This window comes from Trichoderma virens (genome assembly GCF_000170995.1).
Source record: "Trichoderma virens Gv29-8 chromosome Unknown TRIVIscaffold_86, whole genome shotgun sequence".
Taxonomy (NCBI): Eukaryota; Fungi; Ascomycota; class Sordariomycetes; order Hypocreales; family Hypocreaceae; genus Trichoderma; species Trichoderma virens.
Genome location: NW_014013663.1, coordinates 86,135 through 106,120, shown reverse-complemented (window position 1 = coordinate 106,120; position 19,986 = coordinate 86,135). Strand labels below are relative to the sequence as shown.

At 46.1% G+C, this 19,986-nt stretch overlaps 9 protein-coding genes across 9 annotated transcripts; 4 read left to right on the top strand and 5 right to left on the bottom strand.

The window, feature by feature from the left end:
* Positions 1–2,031: 2,031 nt before the first annotated feature.
* On the bottom strand, positions 2,032–3,742 carry TRIVIDRAFT_47265 (uncharacterized protein; the record flags this gene model as incomplete). Its single annotated transcript, XM_014097024.1, has 4 exons — positions 2,032–2,358; positions 2,446–2,668; positions 2,728–2,961; positions 3,021–3,742. The coding sequence occupies 4 exons, from the start codon at positions 3,740–3,742 to the stop codon at positions 2,032–2,034; spliced, it is 1,506 nt and encodes a 501-aa protein (XP_013952499.1).
* A 2,370-nt stretch (positions 3,743–6,112) lies between these two features.
* TRIVIDRAFT_194107 (uncharacterized protein) lies at positions 6,113–8,180 on the top strand (the record flags this gene model as incomplete). The annotated part of the gene is made up of 2 exons (XM_014097023.1): positions 6,113–6,132; positions 6,173–8,180. The coding sequence occupies 2 exons, from the start codon at positions 6,113–6,115 to the stop codon at positions 8,178–8,180; spliced, it is 2,028 nt and encodes a 675-aa protein (XP_013952498.1).
* A 286-nt stretch (positions 8,181–8,466) lies between these two features.
* On the bottom strand, positions 8,467–9,356 carry TRIVIDRAFT_47494 (uncharacterized protein; the record flags this gene model as incomplete). Its single annotated transcript, XM_014097022.1, has 3 exons — positions 8,467–8,961; positions 9,023–9,062; positions 9,127–9,356. 3 exons carry the CDS (start codon positions 9,354–9,356, stop codon positions 8,467–8,469), a joined length of 765 nt encoding a protein of 254 aa, XP_013952497.1.
* Positions 9,357–10,220: 864 nt separating this feature from the next.
* Positions 10,221–11,630, top strand: TRIVIDRAFT_135359 (uncharacterized protein; the record flags this gene model as incomplete). Its single annotated transcript, XM_014097021.1, has 3 exons — positions 10,221–10,883; positions 10,962–11,236; positions 11,294–11,630. Coding segments are annotated over 3 exons (1,275 nt in total), but the record flags the coding sequence as incomplete, so codon positions are not given.
* Positions 11,631–12,120: 490 nt separating this feature from the next.
* On the bottom strand, positions 12,121–12,828 carry TRIVIDRAFT_58420 (uncharacterized protein; the record flags this gene model as incomplete). The annotated part of the gene is made up of 2 exons (XM_014097020.1): positions 12,121–12,359; positions 12,441–12,828. The coding sequence occupies 2 exons, from the start codon at positions 12,826–12,828 to the stop codon at positions 12,121–12,123; spliced, it is 627 nt and encodes a 208-aa protein (XP_013952495.1).
* A 494-nt stretch (positions 12,829–13,322) lies between these two features.
* Positions 13,323–14,413, top strand: TRIVIDRAFT_194105 (uncharacterized protein; the record flags this gene model as incomplete). The annotated part of the gene is made up of 5 exons (XM_014097019.1): positions 13,323–13,514; positions 13,570–13,674; positions 13,733–14,075; positions 14,135–14,329; positions 14,382–14,413. 5 exons carry the CDS (start codon positions 13,323–13,325, stop codon positions 14,411–14,413), a joined length of 867 nt encoding a protein of 288 aa, XP_013952494.1.
* A 261-nt stretch (positions 14,414–14,674) lies between these two features.
* Positions 14,675–15,664, bottom strand: TRIVIDRAFT_47403 (uncharacterized protein; the record flags this gene model as incomplete). The annotated part of the gene is made up of 3 exons (XM_014097018.1): positions 14,675–15,055; positions 15,110–15,308; positions 15,381–15,664. 3 exons carry the CDS (start codon positions 15,662–15,664, stop codon positions 14,675–14,677), a joined length of 864 nt encoding a protein of 287 aa, XP_013952493.1.
* A 499-nt stretch (positions 15,665–16,163) lies between these two features.
* On the bottom strand, positions 16,164–16,742 carry TRIVIDRAFT_47227 (uncharacterized protein; the record flags this gene model as incomplete). The annotated part of the gene is made up of 3 exons (XM_014097017.1): positions 16,164–16,345; positions 16,404–16,518; positions 16,581–16,742. The coding sequence occupies 3 exons, from the start codon at positions 16,740–16,742 to the stop codon at positions 16,164–16,166; spliced, it is 459 nt and encodes a 152-aa protein (XP_013952492.1).
* Positions 16,743–17,438: 696 nt separating this feature from the next.
* TRIVIDRAFT_47474 (uncharacterized protein) lies at positions 17,439–18,796 on the top strand (the record flags this gene model as incomplete). Its single annotated transcript, XM_014097016.1, has 4 exons — positions 17,439–17,712; positions 17,781–17,923; positions 17,997–18,083; positions 18,143–18,796. 4 exons carry the CDS (start codon positions 17,439–17,441, stop codon positions 18,794–18,796), a joined length of 1,158 nt encoding a protein of 385 aa, XP_013952491.1.
* Positions 18,797–19,986: the final 1,190 nt, after the last annotated feature.

Sequence of the window (19,986 nt, the reverse complement as noted above, 5' to 3'; positions counted from 1 at the left end):
AGTAAAATTGCATGCCTCTATTTACAGATAGTCACTGTATATACCGATTTCCATTTGAAATACCACATGTCCTTTAATTGCTATATTAAAAACACAATAGATCTCCACGGAGGTTCCGAGTTCAGAGGATGCTACGTGTACAATCTGTTCCATCCCGGAGTTAGTACACACAAAATAGACTAAACTAGTGAGAATACGCGGTATCCTGGTATCTCACCTAGTATGTTGACTTAACTAGACTGTAATATTAGCCATAACAGATTGGGTTTGGAATGCATGAGACTTGTCTAAGTAAGTAATAAACGAAAAATGTATGTGTAAGGGTAAAGAATTATCTCCGAGGCAGAAGGGTAGTTTATAATAGAGAATCTGTTTATGTATATGTGTCTTGGAACAAACGAGAGATCAGAAGTATAAATATCCTCAAAATGTGCCAGAAGTTTGACCATATCTGATCATTCCACGAAACCATATATCCCCAGATTTGAAATCTTTGTCTACTATTTCACCATGCTTTCAAAATCGATTATTATGTTGGCCGTAGCTGGAATTCTCCCAGCCGGCATCTTGTCCTCGCCGTAAGGTTTCTCAATCTTTATGTACAACTGAAAACTAATAACACTTTTCCAGAACGCCAGTGGAGTATGATTTATCCAAGTTTTCGAATGTTATAAACAAAAGCTTATTTAGTAGAACTTCTGAGCTTGAAGCTCGCGGCGGTTGGTCTGGCGTGAAGGGTTACTTCTATTCTCCAAACTGCGGCGGAGATGGCCAAGTTGATGGATACACCTGGAACCCTGTTTCGCCAGGACAGTGCAACGTTCATCAAGATATGTACTCAATTGCGATCGGCATCATAAACAACTGTGGTTGCCCCCAAATTACTACTTTCGCCGATGCTGGATGTAGTATAATTTCTGGTGTAAGGACGGTCAATGCTGGTGATTGCCAGACCAGAAACAACAAGAGCATGAAGTCTTTTAAGATTCTCTGTACTTGTTAGATAAACCAAAGCTTTGGTCAGGGTGGTGTGTTGGAGAGAAAAGACCGGAAGGGACTTTGATAGGGCAACTAAGTACTATAGACTAGGGCTTGTAAGTAGTCTTTTACCAAACAACTGTCTTTCCTTCCGATTCTAGAGCCTTTGAGCTCTTATTTTTATTCTTCTGAATATGTCTCTACTCTCTCTCAAGCAAACTGTGATTCTCTACGGAGTGCGTTTCATAAGTTTAAATACCAGGTGTGACGAACCGGGTCCTATATCTTAGTATAGATTAGCTGTTCCTAAGAGATGAACATCTAAGCCCTAGATTTATATTTTCCACTACCTATGATCGTATGTACGCGATAATGGAGGCAATTGGTATTAAATAGACATGGTGACTTAACAACTCATAGTGATTTACCTGATCAGGTTATTATATTCTCAAGATATACGAATCTCATTAATCCTTCATTTGCAGCGGCTGCGGGAGTACCATTGAACGTGATCCATGTCGATTCTATACATGACGATTCGACTAATTATTGAATTACAGACATTAGTAGATTTTTAAACTAGAGGCTTGCAGTAAGTAATCAATTTTAACAAGGCTAAGTCAGGCAAGCATTCTTTCCAGATCTGAATATAACCTAGGTTACCAAAGTGAATTATCAGATATGCCGTTTGGCCCGTCAATGCCAACCCCTTTGGTCCTGAGATGGATATATACGCAGGAAACATACATCTTTCGGGGCTTATCTAGCCAAAAGTCTCTTTGCAAATTGACATATACGAATATGGAGCAGCCTGATCAAGGCAAGGAGTCACTATCAATACACTATGTATCAGGATTCCTGCATATCGGCTCTCGATCGGGTTTTAAGTCCTCAACCATGAGCTATTGTACCCTTGGCGTCTGGCATGTGTCAGTGAGATTGAAGAATACTGTAGCAGGCATGTTAGTGGACTGAAAGCTACTATAGTAGAGTCGACTTCTTTTGTTAAGCCTTCCTGGCTTCATGTTGCTTTCCAGGCCTGCCTACAACGACTCAATCTCTCTTAACCCCTAATTGTTTTACTGTTCGTAATCCAAGCACACTTAGCACGGAGACCAAGGCCATGGCGGCGAACATGGTCCAGAAGACGGCACGATACCCAACCATAAGGGCACCGGGTGAGGCTTTATCAGCATCAGGAAATGCATTGGTTACAGAGGTCGCGATGAGCGAGGTAACGGTTAGGCCAATGGCAGTACCAAGCTGTGCGCAAGTGTTGAAGACTGCTCCGCTCAAAGCCTGCATGTGTGTGGGGAAAACGTCTGACACGACGAGGAGGCCAACTGTGAAGAGGATATCGCAGCTCAATGGAGTTAGGATCTGCATGTAGTCAACGACGAGTCAGTATTATTACAAGGCGTTTGCAGATGCGAAAGGTATCTATGAAGTGTATTATGCATCACTCACCTGGGCGAAAAAAGCATCGTACCAATAAGGCCAGTCGGGATTGATCAGGGCCATGAGAAGTGGCGCGACTGCGCTAATCGTCGAGGAGATGAGTACAGACCACATGACTGGCATACGATTTACAAATATGCCGGTCGATATGTTAGTTAATGCTCCTGATATAAGAGACGGGAGAATCTGCAGTGAAGCATGCAGCGCCGATCGACGTTGTACTTGCTGGAAGCTGGAGGCAAGATTAACTCAAATCCCTAGGAGGACCGTTGTCAGAGACCGACGACTTACAAGAGACTGCTATACAACTCCATACAATTGCACACAGCTGTGGTGAGTAGAACCATCAGGCAACAACTGGTGAACACCCAGTTTTTCCACAGCGAATTGGGAATAAGTGCATTGCGCTGGTGCTTTTCCTGGTATTGCATCCATCCTACGAACACAGGGATCAAGATGGCACTGACGACCAGAAGGACAATGGTAGATGCCTTGTGTATACTATGGATGTCGGCAGACAAGACTCTGAAGCCCTCCATGTATTAGCTACGCCGAGAAATGGTAGACTGGAGGGGGGTCCTTACGCTAGAACATAGGACAGCATCACCAAACTTGCAGTCCCGATGAATGCCCCAATGATGTCGATTTCCGTTAGAATCCTCGACCAAACCGACTTTCTTGGACGGACAGCATCCTTTGGCAACGCCCAAATGCCGGCCAAAAATAAAGCGAAAGTGGCGGCTGCGGCGAGATAGAATGCGGACCTCCAGCCAGTGCTATCAGTGAAGACACCACCAAGGACTAGGCCAAGAGAGAATCCGATCGGGCCAGCGAAGCCCAAGCACGCAAAACCTAGGTTGCGCGGCCTTCCCTCCTCTAAGCTAGTCGAGATGATGGAGACGGACGAAGGAACGATGATGGCGTTCGTGATGCCCTGTAATGCGCGAAAGGCTATTAATTGGTCACTATTTTGGGCCAAACCGCAGGCCATGGTAGAGAGGGCAGCAGTGAAGGCCCCTATCAAGCTCATAGTCTTGGTGCCGACTACGTCGGCGATGGAGCCAGCCAGCAACAGACATGAGCCTGCAGTTAGGTAAAAGACTGAGGTAGGCCAGACAAGCAGTCCCTCGTTGATATGCAAGGAGGCCGCCATAGCTGGTAGGCCGACAACGACGACACCATTGCAGAAGCTGCTAAAGAGGTTCAAGCCCAATAACTGAGCAATAACGAGAGTAGCTCGGAATTTCGAGTGGATGGTGGCCGTTTTGCTGTCCTCTACTGGTGTAGTAGCGGGCGAAGAGTCCATTGACGCATCAGACAATGCTTCAGCTGGTGCTGATCCATGGTGGTCACTGGCTTTCGCAGGCTGGAGCTCTACCGATTGCGGCTCTGTAAGTACTTGGGTTGCCATTTTGCAAGTATGTGCAACAAAAGTGATGCGATTCGTTGGAACTCCTGAGGCTGTGATGTGAAATATGAGTCAATAATTTGTTCCTGACCGCTGTTGGGGGAGGATGTCACTTTGCTGTTGGTTGGGGGGGTAAAGCATCTGGCCCGAGCAGGTTAGATCCTTGATCTGTTCCGCACCCGCTTATAATTGCCCATGATTGTGCTCAATAGTGATTATACCGTCAAGTCCATTCCTACTGTCACTACTGAGTACTCATGCAAGATGCGCGATTGGCCCGTTTGGCCACCAAGAATCCTTGTCAGCCCTGTCAGCACCTTGTGCTCTAACGCCCAAGTCGCATTATAATGATTAGTGTAAATAGGTATATAACTGCACCATATATATTTTAAGTTTGCTCTACTAACAATATATTTCTTTTCCCGGTATCTTAGTTAATAATGATGCTGAGTGTCTCCTTTTTCCAATTCGTTTGTATTTGAAGGTCCCTTAGCACTCGAAGCCTAGCTGAAAACCGGATCTATTATACGGGTAGGTACCTGTATAGTTCGCAGGATCATTTGCCAAGTATCCAAGCCTGGCTGTCAAGAAGCCAAAAACGGATCCTTTGCTGGAATAACATATCCCGCATGCCACAGGAATGGTGGCGGACCCACGCTGGCTGCAACCTTCACGGACGATCATGGTCCGCTTTGGAGTCACCACTAGTTTATTTCAAAATGGCGTTATACCAGACCTCAGCTCGAAGCATTAATACGGGGAGTGTGTGTACTAGGTACCATGACCTTCCTGGGCTGAAGTTGCCATCCTACCATGATCGATGTCACATCCTTCAATCCTTCGGGTATGGAAGGCAATAGGCAGCAATCTCCCTCCACCTTCTCCAAGAATGGTTGCGCGTGTATGCAGGACTCAGTCGGGAGAGGGGCTGAAAAATTCATGATCTTCCTTAAAGGTACTCAAATGTAGAAGCGATAGTAGCCGTTGAGAATGGCAGTGCCTAGCTGGAACCTGGTACGGTCAAACAGATGTTTCCGATCCCGGGTTGCACACATCGAATAACATAGGTTCACCTCTTGCTACAAATTGTCTCGAGAAAGCCTGTCATTGGGGCTGATTCTTTCAAGCATGATATACCGATATCAGAAGCCTGGAACATGTTATTTGATAAGCCAAGTTTGAATGGCTTCATGAAAAATTTTGTCATGATGAAGCTACGAAGCATTTGCAGAGTTAGTGATGTTACCTTACTTTGGCGTACCTGGCATGCTTTGAAGGGGTTTAAGAGAGATGGTCCGGTAAATAGACCTGAAATCAGGCACTTTGACTAAAATGGTTCTACATGTTTCCACCTGCCTAGTCTTGCTAGTAGCTTCTCCGCCACACAACATAACGAAGTGGGCATGTGGCCAGGACGCACTTTTGTGGTGGTCAAGTTTTGTATCATAATGTTTGAGCGAGATATGCCTGTAGAATTAGGAATTAATATGCGCGAAGGATTGGTAAAGGATTAAGAACGGGTTGAGTTACACATGATTAAGGGGAAATGTTTCATCCTTTAGCAGCAGGACGACGTACATGCACTATTGATCCCCCAAGGTTCACATATACTTCGCGCCAGCCCCCGATGTATCGATCCGTGCCCTACCTAGGCATGTATCTATTCCCAGAGTAAGGCAAGCAATTCGGTGGGATTTGTCTCGACGTCATACCGGAATGGGAAAACTCCGATCTTCCTTCCTTCGGAGGCTGTGACATACCATAATTCCATGTTTGTGAATGTATTTGAAGGATCAAAATGACGCGTTGTGCTGTCATAAAATATATCCTAGGATTGTTTGTTTCCGTTTTCAGCCAATCCGCAGAAAAAAGTAGCAATGTGTATATTGCATTGAAAAAAAGCTCTCGGATCTAAATCAAAAATCTTACGTAGAACAAGCGGAGTGGATAGCGGAGTTCTCGTGACCCCATAGATGCAGGTAGTCTTGAGATTCTACAGAAGGCTACGGCATTGGTGCGACGAAAAATAAGCTGCATTCATTCACTACTTTATAGACAAGATATTCGTCATTTTATGAGAAATTTGTATAATATTCAACTGTCATTAAGCTGAGACTAGCAAATATATTGATACTTTCCTCGCCCAAATTCCGAGTCATAGACACAGTCCGTCTTTGGGATCATCAACAATAATATATCCTTTACCATGTCTTACATGAAGATTGCTGTCTTTTTCTCCCTTTTTTTTACCTTCCTCTTGATTCGTCAATGGCGTACATGGCTCAGAGGTCAGGCTAACAGCGTCATCTCCTTGGATGCAAATCAGAGATCGAGACTCGAGGCCAAATTGGCAGAGCGAGTCACGCTATACAAAGAGATGTACTACAAAGTACAGAACCTCGAAGAGTTTCCTGAGGTTCTATCGACAGCTAAAGAGATGCTCCTAGAATTTTTGGAATGCGGCTTTTCAATGGCGACATACAAGCAACCGACCCGCAGCATTCTTGACCTGAAGGAGTACGACCCGGTAGCACTGGACAAGTTCCTCGAGGCCGAACGTCAAGAGGTCTCTGATGGATTCGAGTCGTATGTCAGGAAAAGATCAGTTGGGTCCCCTCGAGAGCTGTTCAATACCAAAGAGGACGCGATCCAATGGCTGAAGCGTCTTGCTCCCCTGAATTTTATCGACGGAGCTTGGCTATGTCATGTTCACAAAATCACGACACCATTTGCGCTCAGATATATTACCAAAAATGCTTGGCAGGTGTTTTCCGAGGAACTAGGCGATGGAGATGTTGAGAAAAACCATGTATTGATTTATAGAGATCTGCTAAGGAAGCATGGCGTTGATCTCCCGGCAAGCGACTCGATCGATTTCATCCAAGAACGCCATGGACTGAACGATGAGCAAGTGTGGAGGAATTCAATTGGACAATTGCTCATTTCCCTTTTCCCCAACGAGTTTCTGCCTGAGATCCTGGGTCTAAACCTACATTTCGAGGCATTGGCGCCTACTGGGTTGAAAGCAACCAAAGAGCTCCCAGAAGTTGGCATCTCGGCGTATTACTTTGCCTTGCATATATCAATCGATAATGCCGATTCGGGACACTCGGGCATGGCACTGGCCAACATCGTCGCTTTCATGGATCTCATGAGCAAGACTGGCTTGATGGACTGCAAGCAGGCGTGGAAGCGTATTCAGGCTGGATATTTGCTATCGCAAAGCCTTGACGACAGTGAGACGCCGGATGTATATGAAGAGAAATTGATTCAGATACTACATAGGAAGGCAAATCTTGCACGCAAGATCCACTGCACCAGTCGAGCTCGCATCGGCGGAAAAAGTTTAACTGAATGGTTCTCGTCGCCCTTCAATGACAACGAGAAAGGTGACGAGTGGAAATACGGATTTCTACACGCTTTGGCTGACTCGAGACCGTGGGTTTACAGAGGCAATAGCAGTAAGAGTCTGCTTATGAAAGAGCTCTCCTGGACTGGTAGGATGTTTGGTGCATTCACTGATAGTGAAGTCCAACTTCTACGCACCTGGATTGATTCTCTCCAGGAAAAGGATGCTTGCCCAGGAGACGCTTACTGGAAGATTGTGGGAGGGCACTCGACTTTGGAAAGCTCATTTCTGCCCCCACGGCAGGATGTGGCTGTTACCCATCCAGTCTTCTCTCCCCGGCAGGCATGCCCTTCCAGCAACTCACATGAATTCATTCCGTTACCGGCTTTGCAGGTCTCGCAGATCAGACTTGATGCTCTCATTCCGCTATGGTTCGTGCACCCATGCGTGTTGGAGAACATAGTGGTATCACCATATCAGACGGCTACAACGTTGACGTCCAAGATCCTCCAAATTATCCGTGCTGAGATGGGTTATAGCCCGGAGAACACAGGAATTGCGGGTATGGATGAGCAGTTGTGTCGTGGATACCGTCCAGATCTCATCGCCCTTGGATGCAAAATGGCTGGTAGGCACAACTTTCCCGAGCCGACGTGCCTGGGCGATATTATCGGACCATTGAATGAAGATTCACCGGCCGTCACGAAATTTGCTTACTCTTTACTCAACTGGTCCATGCGACCGCAGAAGAACGGGGCATTCTTGCTAGGTCTGGCTCGCGCATTTCTCGACATGGAAATGTTGGTAGCTGCGGACGAATCGTTACTGGCTAAAGCGGATAGAAGTTATTTATGGGAAGTCATTGAACGAAAGAGGGTAGGCTTCGAGGCTTGTTTGGCGGAGCTCAGGGCAGATCCTGTCAAGTCTTGTGACTTTGTTGGCGGTTACGAGCATGGACGGGCGGAGATTGAGAAGATACTGGCATGAACGGTACCATCACAATAGTATCTGAGATTATGTAGAGCTTATGAAACTGTGGCTAATACTGAGTTTCAATGTCATGGTCTTGTGATGTGGTAAAAGCAGGTGTTCATATGTGCTTTATATATGCAATATATGCACATCGGTTCAACAGAACACACATGTACCTAGTATTGTATACGATGTTTTCGCAGATTGAAGTTGTTTCAGCATGAAGTTTACCTTCCGAAAAAGCTCCATTCATCTAAGTACATAATGATATCCAATCATAGATATCAACTCCCTTTGGTAATCAACACATCTGCTGTACACTTGCATCCAAATCATACATGATGAGATCTATCTGGTTTGCTGTCTGTTTGACTCGATGCAAAGGTGCATGTAGCCGGCCATCGGAAAAGGCCTGGAATCTATCGCCGACATTCACGATGGGCAAGTGTTCTAGCACGTCAACAAGTTTCCACGTTTGCGTTTGTCTGTCCAGCACCTCCAAGAATGGTTCATCGTAGAACGTGATTGTTAAGAGGTCCTCATCCAAATGCTCACCCATCACCGAGGTTCCAGCTTCTGCAGTAGATATACCCAGACACAAGTTACTCAGACCAGTGTTTCTCGGATCGTCCACAACCTTGGTCGATACAGGAGGATCCAGAGTCTGGCATAACAGCATGGAGATATCGCGAAGAATAGCATCGATTCTGGAAGACACGTTGTTGACTTCGGTCTCAACAGCTTGTAGGACTTCGGGCAAGGAAAGGCTGCCATGAACCTGCTCCTGGCGCGGTAACTGTGGGATAATAACAGATAAGCCAACGTACTTGTAGTTTCTGTCCAAGTTGTAGACATACCTTGAGCCTCTGAACAAAAATCTCGTCAAAGCTGTCGTATCTATATGCAAAATTCAATTCAGTCAATTCAATCGCCTTTTCGATTAAGAAGCGTGGTATCTTACCCTCGGCCATCGAGAGGACTCGCGTACGGCAACTTTATCTCAGGCTTCTGCCCAAAGAACTTGCGCTGAGCGTCAATGATTGGCTTCAGGTCTGCCAGTAGGATTTCAGTATCTGGCCCCCTCAAATCCAGAAAGAACAGCCCGGCATTGGAACAAATGGCTGCCAGCCTCTTGATCTCATCGTCGTCTCGTTCCAACAAGCGTTGATAGTTGATGACCTCTACAGCCATGTTTTCCTTGATCTCACTATAGCCGACACTCAACCTCACAAAAAATAAATGATGGTTAAAAAATGAAGACTGCTGCTAGACTTTGGGCCATGAGACGACTCTACGGGCATCGATGGGTGAGGAATGAGCTTATGCAGTAGTCGGTGGGGGCATCCTCTTTATGATGCACGAAGGAAGATATCGCACTCTCCAAGTTGACGCTCCTGAGGGATCAGGAATACGTGAGCGAGTTCGAGTGATCAGGCCTAGCGCCTTGATTAGTTCAGTTGATCTTTGCACACTTGAATCCTTCGAATCCTTCCTTCGGTGTTACAATGTACCTTGCTACCTTCGTCACCACAATCCTCCTTCTGTAACAATATGTCAAATCTTTTAGTCAAGGGGGGGAAGATATTACGCCAATAATATCAATTGTTGAGATTATTTTTGACGGAAGCAGCTATATTACAGATCAATCGCTGTTTTGATTGACCTCATAGCAACACGCCTCTCTTTACTTAGAGCAAGGCAGTGCCTAATACAACCGCTTGGGCAACCGGCCGAATGTCTCTCATTTAGTATTCTACCATTAAAAATAAGCAACAAAATTGCACATAACACTTTTTCTCCAAGAGTTCGTTCCAGTGTCCAACAACCTCTCTTTTTCTTCCCAGATCAAATCACACCTCTACAGAACTAGGCCCCGGCAAGGTTCGCCGACAGTCTTAATCCTCGGCGCAGTTTAGTTGTGAGAGTAACACTTTTCAGATGACCGCTCAGAATTTTGATCTGGGTGCAGCCGAGGTACCAGGAATTAACTTTCAGGCTATGAGTAGCAATTCGGATAAGGGCGGTGCTCAAGGTGAACAGACCACCTTTACCGGCCGTGTCCACAGCACATGTCGCGTTGAACAAAGTGGTTCAGTTGCATTCCTATTAAGAAAGAATGGCCAATTCTTTAAATGCAAGCTGGGAAGTACAGATTGCGCGGACACTGCCATGTTTGATGACGCTCAACGCCTGACTCCTGAATCGCTTGTCCTTATCTCGGGCGTAGTAACTGCACGCGATGATGCGAACTCTCCGGGCTTGGTTATTATTCAAGCATCTGAACTGACCATATTGTCTGAAGCAATGGCCAACCTGCCAGGTAACCTGAGGTTGCATGGAGCACCTGGGGAGACTCTGCCTTCGCTGGATGAACGGACCCTCCTTATAGAGCAGAGGCTCGACAACAGACTTTTAGACGCTCGAGTTACAGCCACTGCCGCAATCTTCAAACTCTTCTCGGCAGTGCACCAGTTAGCCGTCGAGTACTTGGCAGCCCACGATTTTCACTACATTCCGACGCCAGCATTTGTGGGCTACGAATTCCCAGCTGAAGAGGAGGATCACTTCTATATCGACTATCTCGGCAGGCAAGCGATGCTGGCACCAACCGGTGAGGTACATCTAGGGATGGCACTCGCTGCAGATCTTGAACGTGTATACGACATTCATACCGTGTTTCGTCGAGAGCCAAAGAGTGATGGAAGACATCTGACAGAGGTCCGGCACCCACCCCTCTAATTCTGAATGCACAGGACATCCCAGGCTAGCGCAACAAAATGCTAATCAAGAGTCTAGTTTACGATGCTTGAACTCGTGTTTGCGCTCAAGAATGATTGGTCCGAGATTCTTGAGCTTGCTGACAGTCTCTTGGTATTCATTATTAAGTCTTTGCAAGAACACGACAGGTATGCCAAACTCACGGCAGCTGCACTAAGACTGCATCCTACTGCTGGAAGTTTCAAGTTGGGCTTGGATAAGAACGGCAAGCTGCCACGCATACGATTTGATGAAGCTAAAGCTATTCTTCGAGATCAGCTCGGCAAGCTAGTTCACACTGAGGACGACCTTACGTATGTATTCATCACAATAGCCCTTGTTAAAGTTGAACATTATTAATAGTGATTCAGGAGAAAGGAAGAGGCATTGCTGGGAGAATTTTTTGCGAGCAACCAGTCACCTTTGGACTCACCTACAGATGTATTCATAGTAACCCATTTTCCAAAGAACCTTCGTCCTTGCAATGTCTCTTCATTGGGGCGGGATGACGCAACGACGAATTCTTTCGATATCATTCTGCGCGGACAAGAAATTGTGACGGGATGCCAACTGCTCCACTCCTATAAAGAATTAAGATCAGCCTTCACAAGTCGTGCGCATCCCATCGATCCAGATTCTCCCGGGTGGCGGCCATATACTGAGGCTCACGAAATTGGTATGCCGCCATGGGGTGGTTTTGGGCGTAAGTTGACATTTACGATATGTTTTCATCACCCAATTCGCCCTACTGACGCATCTTATAGTTGGGCTGAATCGCCTTGTTCAGGGATATTTGGGCTTGACCGATATTCGCGAGACTGTTCTTTTCCCGCGTGATGCATGTAGGCTGGCACCATAACAAACTTTGGTACACTTAGCTTAAGAGTGGATAAATATGAATAATTCGTGATGAGAAGGGAGGAGAGCAGGATTGTAGCCTGACGTGCAACGCTCAGGGAAGGGATGGCAATAGATGTTATTCAGCAGTAGTTGGTTACTGGCAGATCGGTACATCGATTGTCCTATCGAGGTTCCACCGTGGCTCTCCAGACGCAACAAGCGTTAAAAGAACGACAGGGTTCCACCCCGTGGGTGCAACTGGCGGCTGAGTTAGAATAATGAAGTTTTTTTTCGCGTAGGTAATGATTAAATGAGAAAAAATTGCCATATGGTGGATCATATTGCTGGTGTATCTGTGCTATACCGGGCTGAGATGGTTGATAAGACTATAGAGAAGGCTATTTACAACTGTGCATCCATCCCCAGGTCTCGTTGCTCTTCTGTATCCCGATTTGAGCCATTGATGTATAGCTTCCATGTCAACTCCTTTGAAGTTCTGTTGCCCAATAATTTGATATGCAGCAACACAATTTGTGGTAGATTCGTCAGGCCGTGGTGGTGGGAGGCTGTGGCAGTCATACTGAGTTACAAAGGCTACTGCAAGGTTTAAATCATCCCTTCCTCTACTGTTCCCTGCGTGCAACCCTACAAGGGGACTGCTGTTGTCTGTCAATGTACTGCTTGCCATAGCTGGTATGTCAAACGATAGGTCGGCCTTGGCCTTTCGTTCATACGATGATGAATCGCCTAGCTGTCTCTGGTTGTGCGAAAGGCTGCAACAGGGCGGCTCTAAGACAGTATGAGACATAGGTGAGTCCGAATGATACTTCACGGGCGCGACGCTGGCAATAGTGGGCTTTTTTCTCGCCTCACTCCGTAAACGTTCGACTTCAGCCGTAAGCGCCCCGATGCTATGCTCGGCGGCAATCAATTGTCTCCGTGTCTCGGCCAGTTCTTCTTCAAGGCTAGTTATATGAGCCTTAACTTTAGCTCGATGCCGTCGTTGGTTGTTCCGGATTCGAGTAGCCTGTTGTTTGGGGGATTTGGATGACCACTTGGATATCATCGCGGAGGGCGGAGACCCAGGCATTCTGAATCCTTCTTCCGTCTTTGACCAACCAAACGACTCAGCTAATTGACGCTATTCGTTTTCAATGTTTGATTATAAGAGGGATTATGAAGAAAGACGGAAATTTTGAAAGGAGGGTTTGTATTTCCAGCCCTGGGAGTCTGGGAGACGCAATGTGAAAGACGGAGGGGCAGTGACATACCGAATTTTTACCATATCGAGAATAGTGCGACATCATCGAAAGTTCTCCGCCGCTTGAGCCTAAAGGTCCCAGAGATGTTCCAAATTGGGCAATGAATTGGTGACTGTCTACGTTATGCCCCCGCCTACTATTAGTGTGTATTCATAAGTCCTCAAGGTTCTACTGAGCAGGTTCATTGATAGACAGAAGCTCTTGAGTTAAAATTTAAAAAGCATATTAGCCCCTTCGAAATCGCTGTCTTTCCAACTCATCACGAAACCGTGACAAGTAGTGTCTCAATCAGTCAGCCATGAACGTTCAAGATATTTATGCCGAAGTTTCCAAGCGATACTCAGCTGCCGCTGGAAATGTAGAAGCTCAATACGCCGATTCTGTGGCGAAAGCGTTTGGCTACACAAAGGAAGAACTATCAGAGATTCCTCAGGATGCCAACCTAGGCCTGTCTTGTGGCAATCCTCTTGCCATCGCGACTCTCCGTGAAGTTCGTAATTGATAAGCAAGAATCGATTCGACTCCGTGACTAATAAATAATACAGGGCGAAACCGTCATTGACCTGGGAAGCGGTGCTGGACTTGATACCTTCCTTGCCTCTCAAAAAGTCGGTCTCACGGGTAGAGTGATTGGCGTGGACATGAATGAGGTTAGTTCAAAGTTTGCAGTAGTCATTTGTTCATCTGACACATTCTTCTTTTGTTTAGGATATGCTCAAGAAGGCAGAGGGACTAAAAGCTGCGTGGGGCAAGAATAACGTCGAGTTCGTAAAATCACAAATCACGCGCATTGCTCTCGACGACGGTATTGCAGATTGCGTCATATCCAACTGCGTCGTCAATCTTGTTCCTGAAGAGGAGAAACAACTCGTCTTTAATGAAATGTTCCGTCTCTTGAAGCCTGGTGGACGAGTTGCCATTTCAGACATTCTTGCCAAGCGTCCATTGCCAGACAACATCAAGAGGAGCATGACCTTGTATGTTGGTTGCATTGCAGGAGCCAGTGAAGTGGAGATGTACCAGAAGTATTTAAGAGAAGCTGGCTTCAATGGTTAGTGGAATGTGACCTTTGGCTATGGAGATTTCATGCTAACCAGGGAACCTACCCAGGCATCATCATACAAGATTCAGGAAACGACCTAAATGTCTATCACAGTGAGATGACCGACAACTGCTGTAAGAGTCTTTCCACTCGCGATTCTTGTTCTGCGGAGAAAGACCAGGATTGTTGTGCGAAAACCGGCTGCAGCTCGACGGAAAATAGCATGGCTAGCACTAAAAATGTTGACTTCAATGAGTGGACTGGTAAGTTAGGCAAGTCTTTCCACTATATTCATGGGCTAAGAATCTTCTACAGCTTCGTACAAGATATTTGCCGTCAAAGATTGATGACCATTATACGTGCATACTGAGGTGCGCACATCATGGTTTAAAACGAGCCGTTAGGAGCAAATGCGCCTTCTATCCAAGCCACAGGATGAAATATGAATAATAATAGCTTACATGTTCGTAAATTTATAAATTCTTCTATACACGTAGTGGTTCAATTCATTTCTTTGTCTTCCGTGACTAAAACATCGCAAGCAACTAGCGCCGTCTAATTCTGCAAAGACTCAGAACCACGTAGGTTTGACTAGAATGTAAGGCTCATTATGCATTTGCTCCTTCTTTTTGCCTTCTTTCTTCTCTTTCACTATATCGATCCCCGAAAAGCTCGAAATGAGGACGCATCACAATTGTGTACTTTACCATCTCTTCCATGCAATCCACAAGGCGATCGCGGTTCGAGCTAGGTATCATGCGGTTACCTTCTGCCTCGGAAGTAAACTGGGTATATGCCTTTGGCACAGAGCTTTGGTTCGGTATAGTGAACATGCGCATCCATCTCCCCAAAATCCGTAACGAGTTGACGGCGTTGAATGATTGTGAGCCACCACTGACCTGCGCGATGGCTAGGGTCCTGCCTTGAGTAGGTCGTACTGAGCCAGACGACAGAGGGATCCAATCTATTTGTTGCTTGAATAAACCCGTCTGTTGATGTTAGAGTCCGTCGCACTCCAAATCCTGTGCGATGTGTAAACTCACTAAATTTCCATGCTGCTCTGGGCTAACCCAAAGGTGCCCGTCACTCCATTTGCTCAGCTCCCGCAACTCTTGGACTTTTGGGTGATCATGCTGCACATCATCTTTTTGCGGCAGACCAGTTGGATCATATACCCGAACATCACATCCTAGGCGAAACAGAATGCGAGAAGCCTCATAGGCCAGAAAACGGGAAAAAGATCTGTCTCATATGTCAGCAGCCAAAGCTTGAAAGACTAGTGGCGACGTGCAGATAATTAGCTAGTGCGCTTACCTGCTTCTCAAACTACCGTATAACACAAGAATTCGGAGGCGGTCTTGCTTCTTATTCAGGATTTCTGCCTCAACCATCTTCAATGTCGTCGCCAATTCCAATTTTGCAACCCAGTCATCCCCCGTATCCGTGGGCAGTAAAAAGGGTCGGTATTGTTGCCGAATATGGGCATCATCTTCTTGAGCACCGATCGCCAACGACTTATTGCTATATTCAGGATCAACTTCTAATACAGAAGTGACCCTAGCAGCGTGGGTATTGTTTAAATCTCCGTGCCCGTTCATGGCAAGGCGAGCCCGGGATAGACGCCGTCTTCCTAGATCTGGATAAATGTTTACAATTCTCGAACGGTGCCGTGTGATAGGATGTAAAGATGTCAAACTTCGGCTCTGGCGGGCTATACAACCACAGAGAAACCTAATACCGTTCATCACTAGGACTCTGAGGCAGAGGGGAAATGGCCGAGGCCAAGAGCACCACCATATCCCGTATTCTTATATTCTCGTGTCAAAATATTGAGCGCTAATGGTAAGGGTCGCCCCGCTAACTGACAGGCTGACTGGGCTCGTCAACGCTAGATTCGCGCCTCTGTCAATGCGTCTGATGCTCCACTCGGTCAATACTTGGTCCCAGCTCAACAAACGGCCTTCTAATGACGATTATTTCTGTTAGTTCAAGCCATATGCATTGTCGCTAGACATATTTTTTCCTCCTCCGAGATTCAGAAAAGTAATCAACTCATGGGCATTCCTACGGCCTCCACCACCAGGGATTCAAGTAACATTACTGGGTTTCCCAGTAAGTTTTTTCATAGCCATCAACCCAATTTACATATTCAGGACCTCCTTTAGCCCATCCCTTGAGTCCCTCGAGTAGAATGAGGCTCTGGATACTCTCATCTCCTTTCTCTTCTAGGTAATCACTAAACCAACAAGCAGCACGTGTGCCCCGGCCACGGGAGGATGCTATACAAATCAGGCCATTAGCCTGGTCATCGCCCCGCAGAAACAAGAATAAACCTACAGCAATACCATATAACCCTGCAAATTCCGGCGGCTTTGATCATATTGTAAACTGTTGGTAGGGCTGGGTACAAGCTTTGCGCAGGAAGATTGATAGAGCCCCGGATGGTGCCTCCCTAGATTCGGCTCTCGTCAGTCCAACGAAGCAAATTTACCGTTAGCTGAGGCTTAGGCATACTTGATGGTCAGTCCTCCTCAGATCAACCAGCAAGTAATCTTTCCCTGCCACGCTTCCGCCATCCCTCATCATTTTGAGAACTTCTCCCCGCGTCATTGTCCCGGGCTCCTGTTTCCTTGGCGCGGGAAAGGCGGCGTGCCATGGCGCTTCAGGTGTATCCATTGCAACCAGTGCCTCTTGGAGAAATAGCTGTTGAGTAGAGATGGTTCGGATAATTTGAAGTCGTCGATAAAATGGCGACATTCTAGCTTCGAGAAAAAGCCTTCAAATTGTCATTGCGGCTGGCTATCATTAATACACGCCTTTGCCGGCTTCATGTTCATTGAGGTATGCCCGGGCATCCAATGATAGCTAGGGAGTGTGTCAACCCCATCCAGACTGTCTTGGCATTATTCGACAGAACAAAACTAGGGAAGATGGAAATATAAGAACTGAAGTATTCTAAAAGCCATTATCAATGCATGTGGAGACAGTTCCCATTTCCACAAGGCAGAATTTCTTTGATGTGGGTAGTTGGGAGTGTGTCAGGCCCTGTGTATGATTGGCTGTCATAGGTTAGTTTGTGGCCAGTTTCCCTTTTTAGTAGGAGAGCCGCTGTAGTCAGCATCTCTCGCGCTAAACTTGTATCTGCAGCACCCTAGTTGAGTCAAGTGCATGGGTGTTGCTAGAACATCCGAGCTGCGATTTTGTTTGGTGTTTGTAAGACCAAGAATTACACCGATAGTCAAGTAGCCCCTTGGATTTAGATATATCATCCTTTAAAACTTCAGTGTACCAACGTCTTGCCTCCTGCCATCATTCTTCAACTAAATCAGCACAACATCAACCCCCAAGCACTTACATCCAACTGTATTCAGCATGGAAACTGATCGAGACAAGCCCATCTCCCAAACCTTACCTCCTGAATTGTTCACAGATTCTGACCAACCCATTCCGTTGGATCTGGAGCAGCAGGGGAAAAATGGGGATCGACGAGAATTCTCAGCATTCAAATCCTTGGGCTTCCTCGATCGGTTTCTGGCCGTATGGATTTTCTTGGCCATGGCTATTGGTATAATATTAGGCAACTTTGTGCCAAGCATGTCTACAGCCTTGCAGAAAGGCGAGTTCGTAGGAGTTTCTGTTCCCATTGGTATGTTTGATCTATCCACGGACAGCTTCGATGGATATCATGTTACTCCTGCTGACTGTATCTTGAAGCCGTCGGACTGCTTGTCATGATGTATCCGATCCTTTGCAAAGTGCGATACGAATCGATGCACGAAGTCCTCGCTCATAAGGAATTGTGGAAGCAGATTGGCTTCAGTGTACTTGTTAACTGGATTTTTGCTCCCTTCCTCATGGTAAATACTACATTCCACAAGCACAGTCAATATCGAAGGAATACACCACACGTGCTAACTTTCGGCGTTGTAGCTTGGCCTCTCTTGGGCGTTTCTTCCTGACAAAGCTGAACTCCGTATTGGTCTCATTCTTGTTGGTCTTGGAAGATGCATTGCCATGGTGAGTATAAAACTGACAACGATATATAATTGGAGGCATTCCTGTTAACGATCGCGCAGGTCCTGATTTGGAATGGCCTTGCCGGAGGTAACAACGAGTACTGTGCAATTCTTGTCGCTATAAACTCAATCTTGCAAATGGTTCTCTTTGCACCCCTCGCAATTTTCTTCATATCCATCATCGATAAGGACCCAAACGGTATACGGGTATCATACTCAGTTGTTGCCACCAGTGTTGCTGTATTCCTCGGCATACCTCTCGGGGCTGCTATAATCACCCGCTTCGCACTCCGTGGCATAGCTGGTCCTGTCTGGTACGAACGAGTATTCATCCCACTGGCATCCCCTTGGTCACTCATTGGCCTTTTGTACACGATCCTTGTTTTATTTGCCTCCCAGGGCCACCGAGTCGTTCATCAGATTGTTTCTGTTATTAGGGTTGCTGCTCCACTAATTGTGTACTTCATTATCGTTTTCTTTTCGACTGTTGCAATTTGTCGTCTGCTTGGCTTCAAATACGAATATTTAACGACCCAGAGCTTCACAGCTGCAAGCAATAATTTTGAGCTTGCTATTGCCGTAGCCGTGGCAACATTCGGACCTGATAGCGACCAAGCACTTGCCTCGACAGTTGGCCCATTGATTGAAGTCCCTGTTCTACTTGGGTTAGTATATACGCTGCGATGGATAGCCAGGAGGTGGGATTGGAAATAAGTGTCATATAAATGAACGGTTGCGACTATCACATTATTGGGCATCATGTAGACTATTATAATATATAACATATAGAAGCGGTTTTATAAATAGAGTCTCCAGAGTTGGACTTGAATTTTGCACCAATAGAATAGAACTTACATACGCCCAACCGCGAATAGAATAAGAACACCCACCTATGTATCCACGAAGACATTACTCAGGTCGGAATATCTGAGCGTAGCACAAACTCGTTCACTAGAATGACAATCAGAAAAATTAGACGTTGCCAACAAAACTAATGTATTTGACAGCACTTTTCTGCAAAACAGTATCTGTATTTGGGAGAAATAATGTTGCTTTGTCGTCATCAAGAACCTATATGCGGACTTCAAATGGTAGAAAATCTGATACACCATAGAGTATTCAACAGTCTCGCCTATAACGACACCAATTCCTCCAGGGCCTATGGGAACGGATAAGTCAAATGACGATGACGATGAAGATGAGGATGAGGACTTAGATATATGCTCTCTACCACTGCTCGGCGGAGGTGATAGTGATGGAGGGAATAGTGAGCATTCAACTCGGCCACCAGCCTCACAAAGCTCGACCACAGCTGGTGCACAGCCATCGTCGGCCCTATCAGCTTCAGATCCTTCTACAAACAAAAATAATTGCTTTAACTCCGGCTACTGGGCACGGAGAGATCATTGCGTCAGTGCTATTGATTGGTTATGCCAGATCATCGCCGACGGAGCTGAAACTCTCTTCGGTGGTTATCTTATGCAGCAGACATGGTGAGAAGAAAGGCGGAATGCTCTCGAAATTATAAACGTTTCAATCGACATGATTTTTGAGGTTAAGCAAAGCTGTTAGGTCAAGAAATTTGATCTAAATGAGTGCAAGTGAAATATGCTTATTCTTGTTGAGAGCTTCAATTGTGGTGGCACTAACTATAAGAAAGGCGGGTGGGGAGAAAACAACTGCCTGCAGTGGACGCTCGATCCAGCGAGTTCGCTCACCTAGAGAAATATCACATGCATACATACATTCAGTATCTTGAGTAATGAGTGTATTCATTAAGAAGATATCAATATTTAGGAGGTACTCGAATCTCATTACCCCTTCTGCCATCTATTACCTCGCGCTTCTGTGCTGTCCTTCCACAATTTTGTCCATTTGCACAGTACTCCCCCCTTGCAACTGCT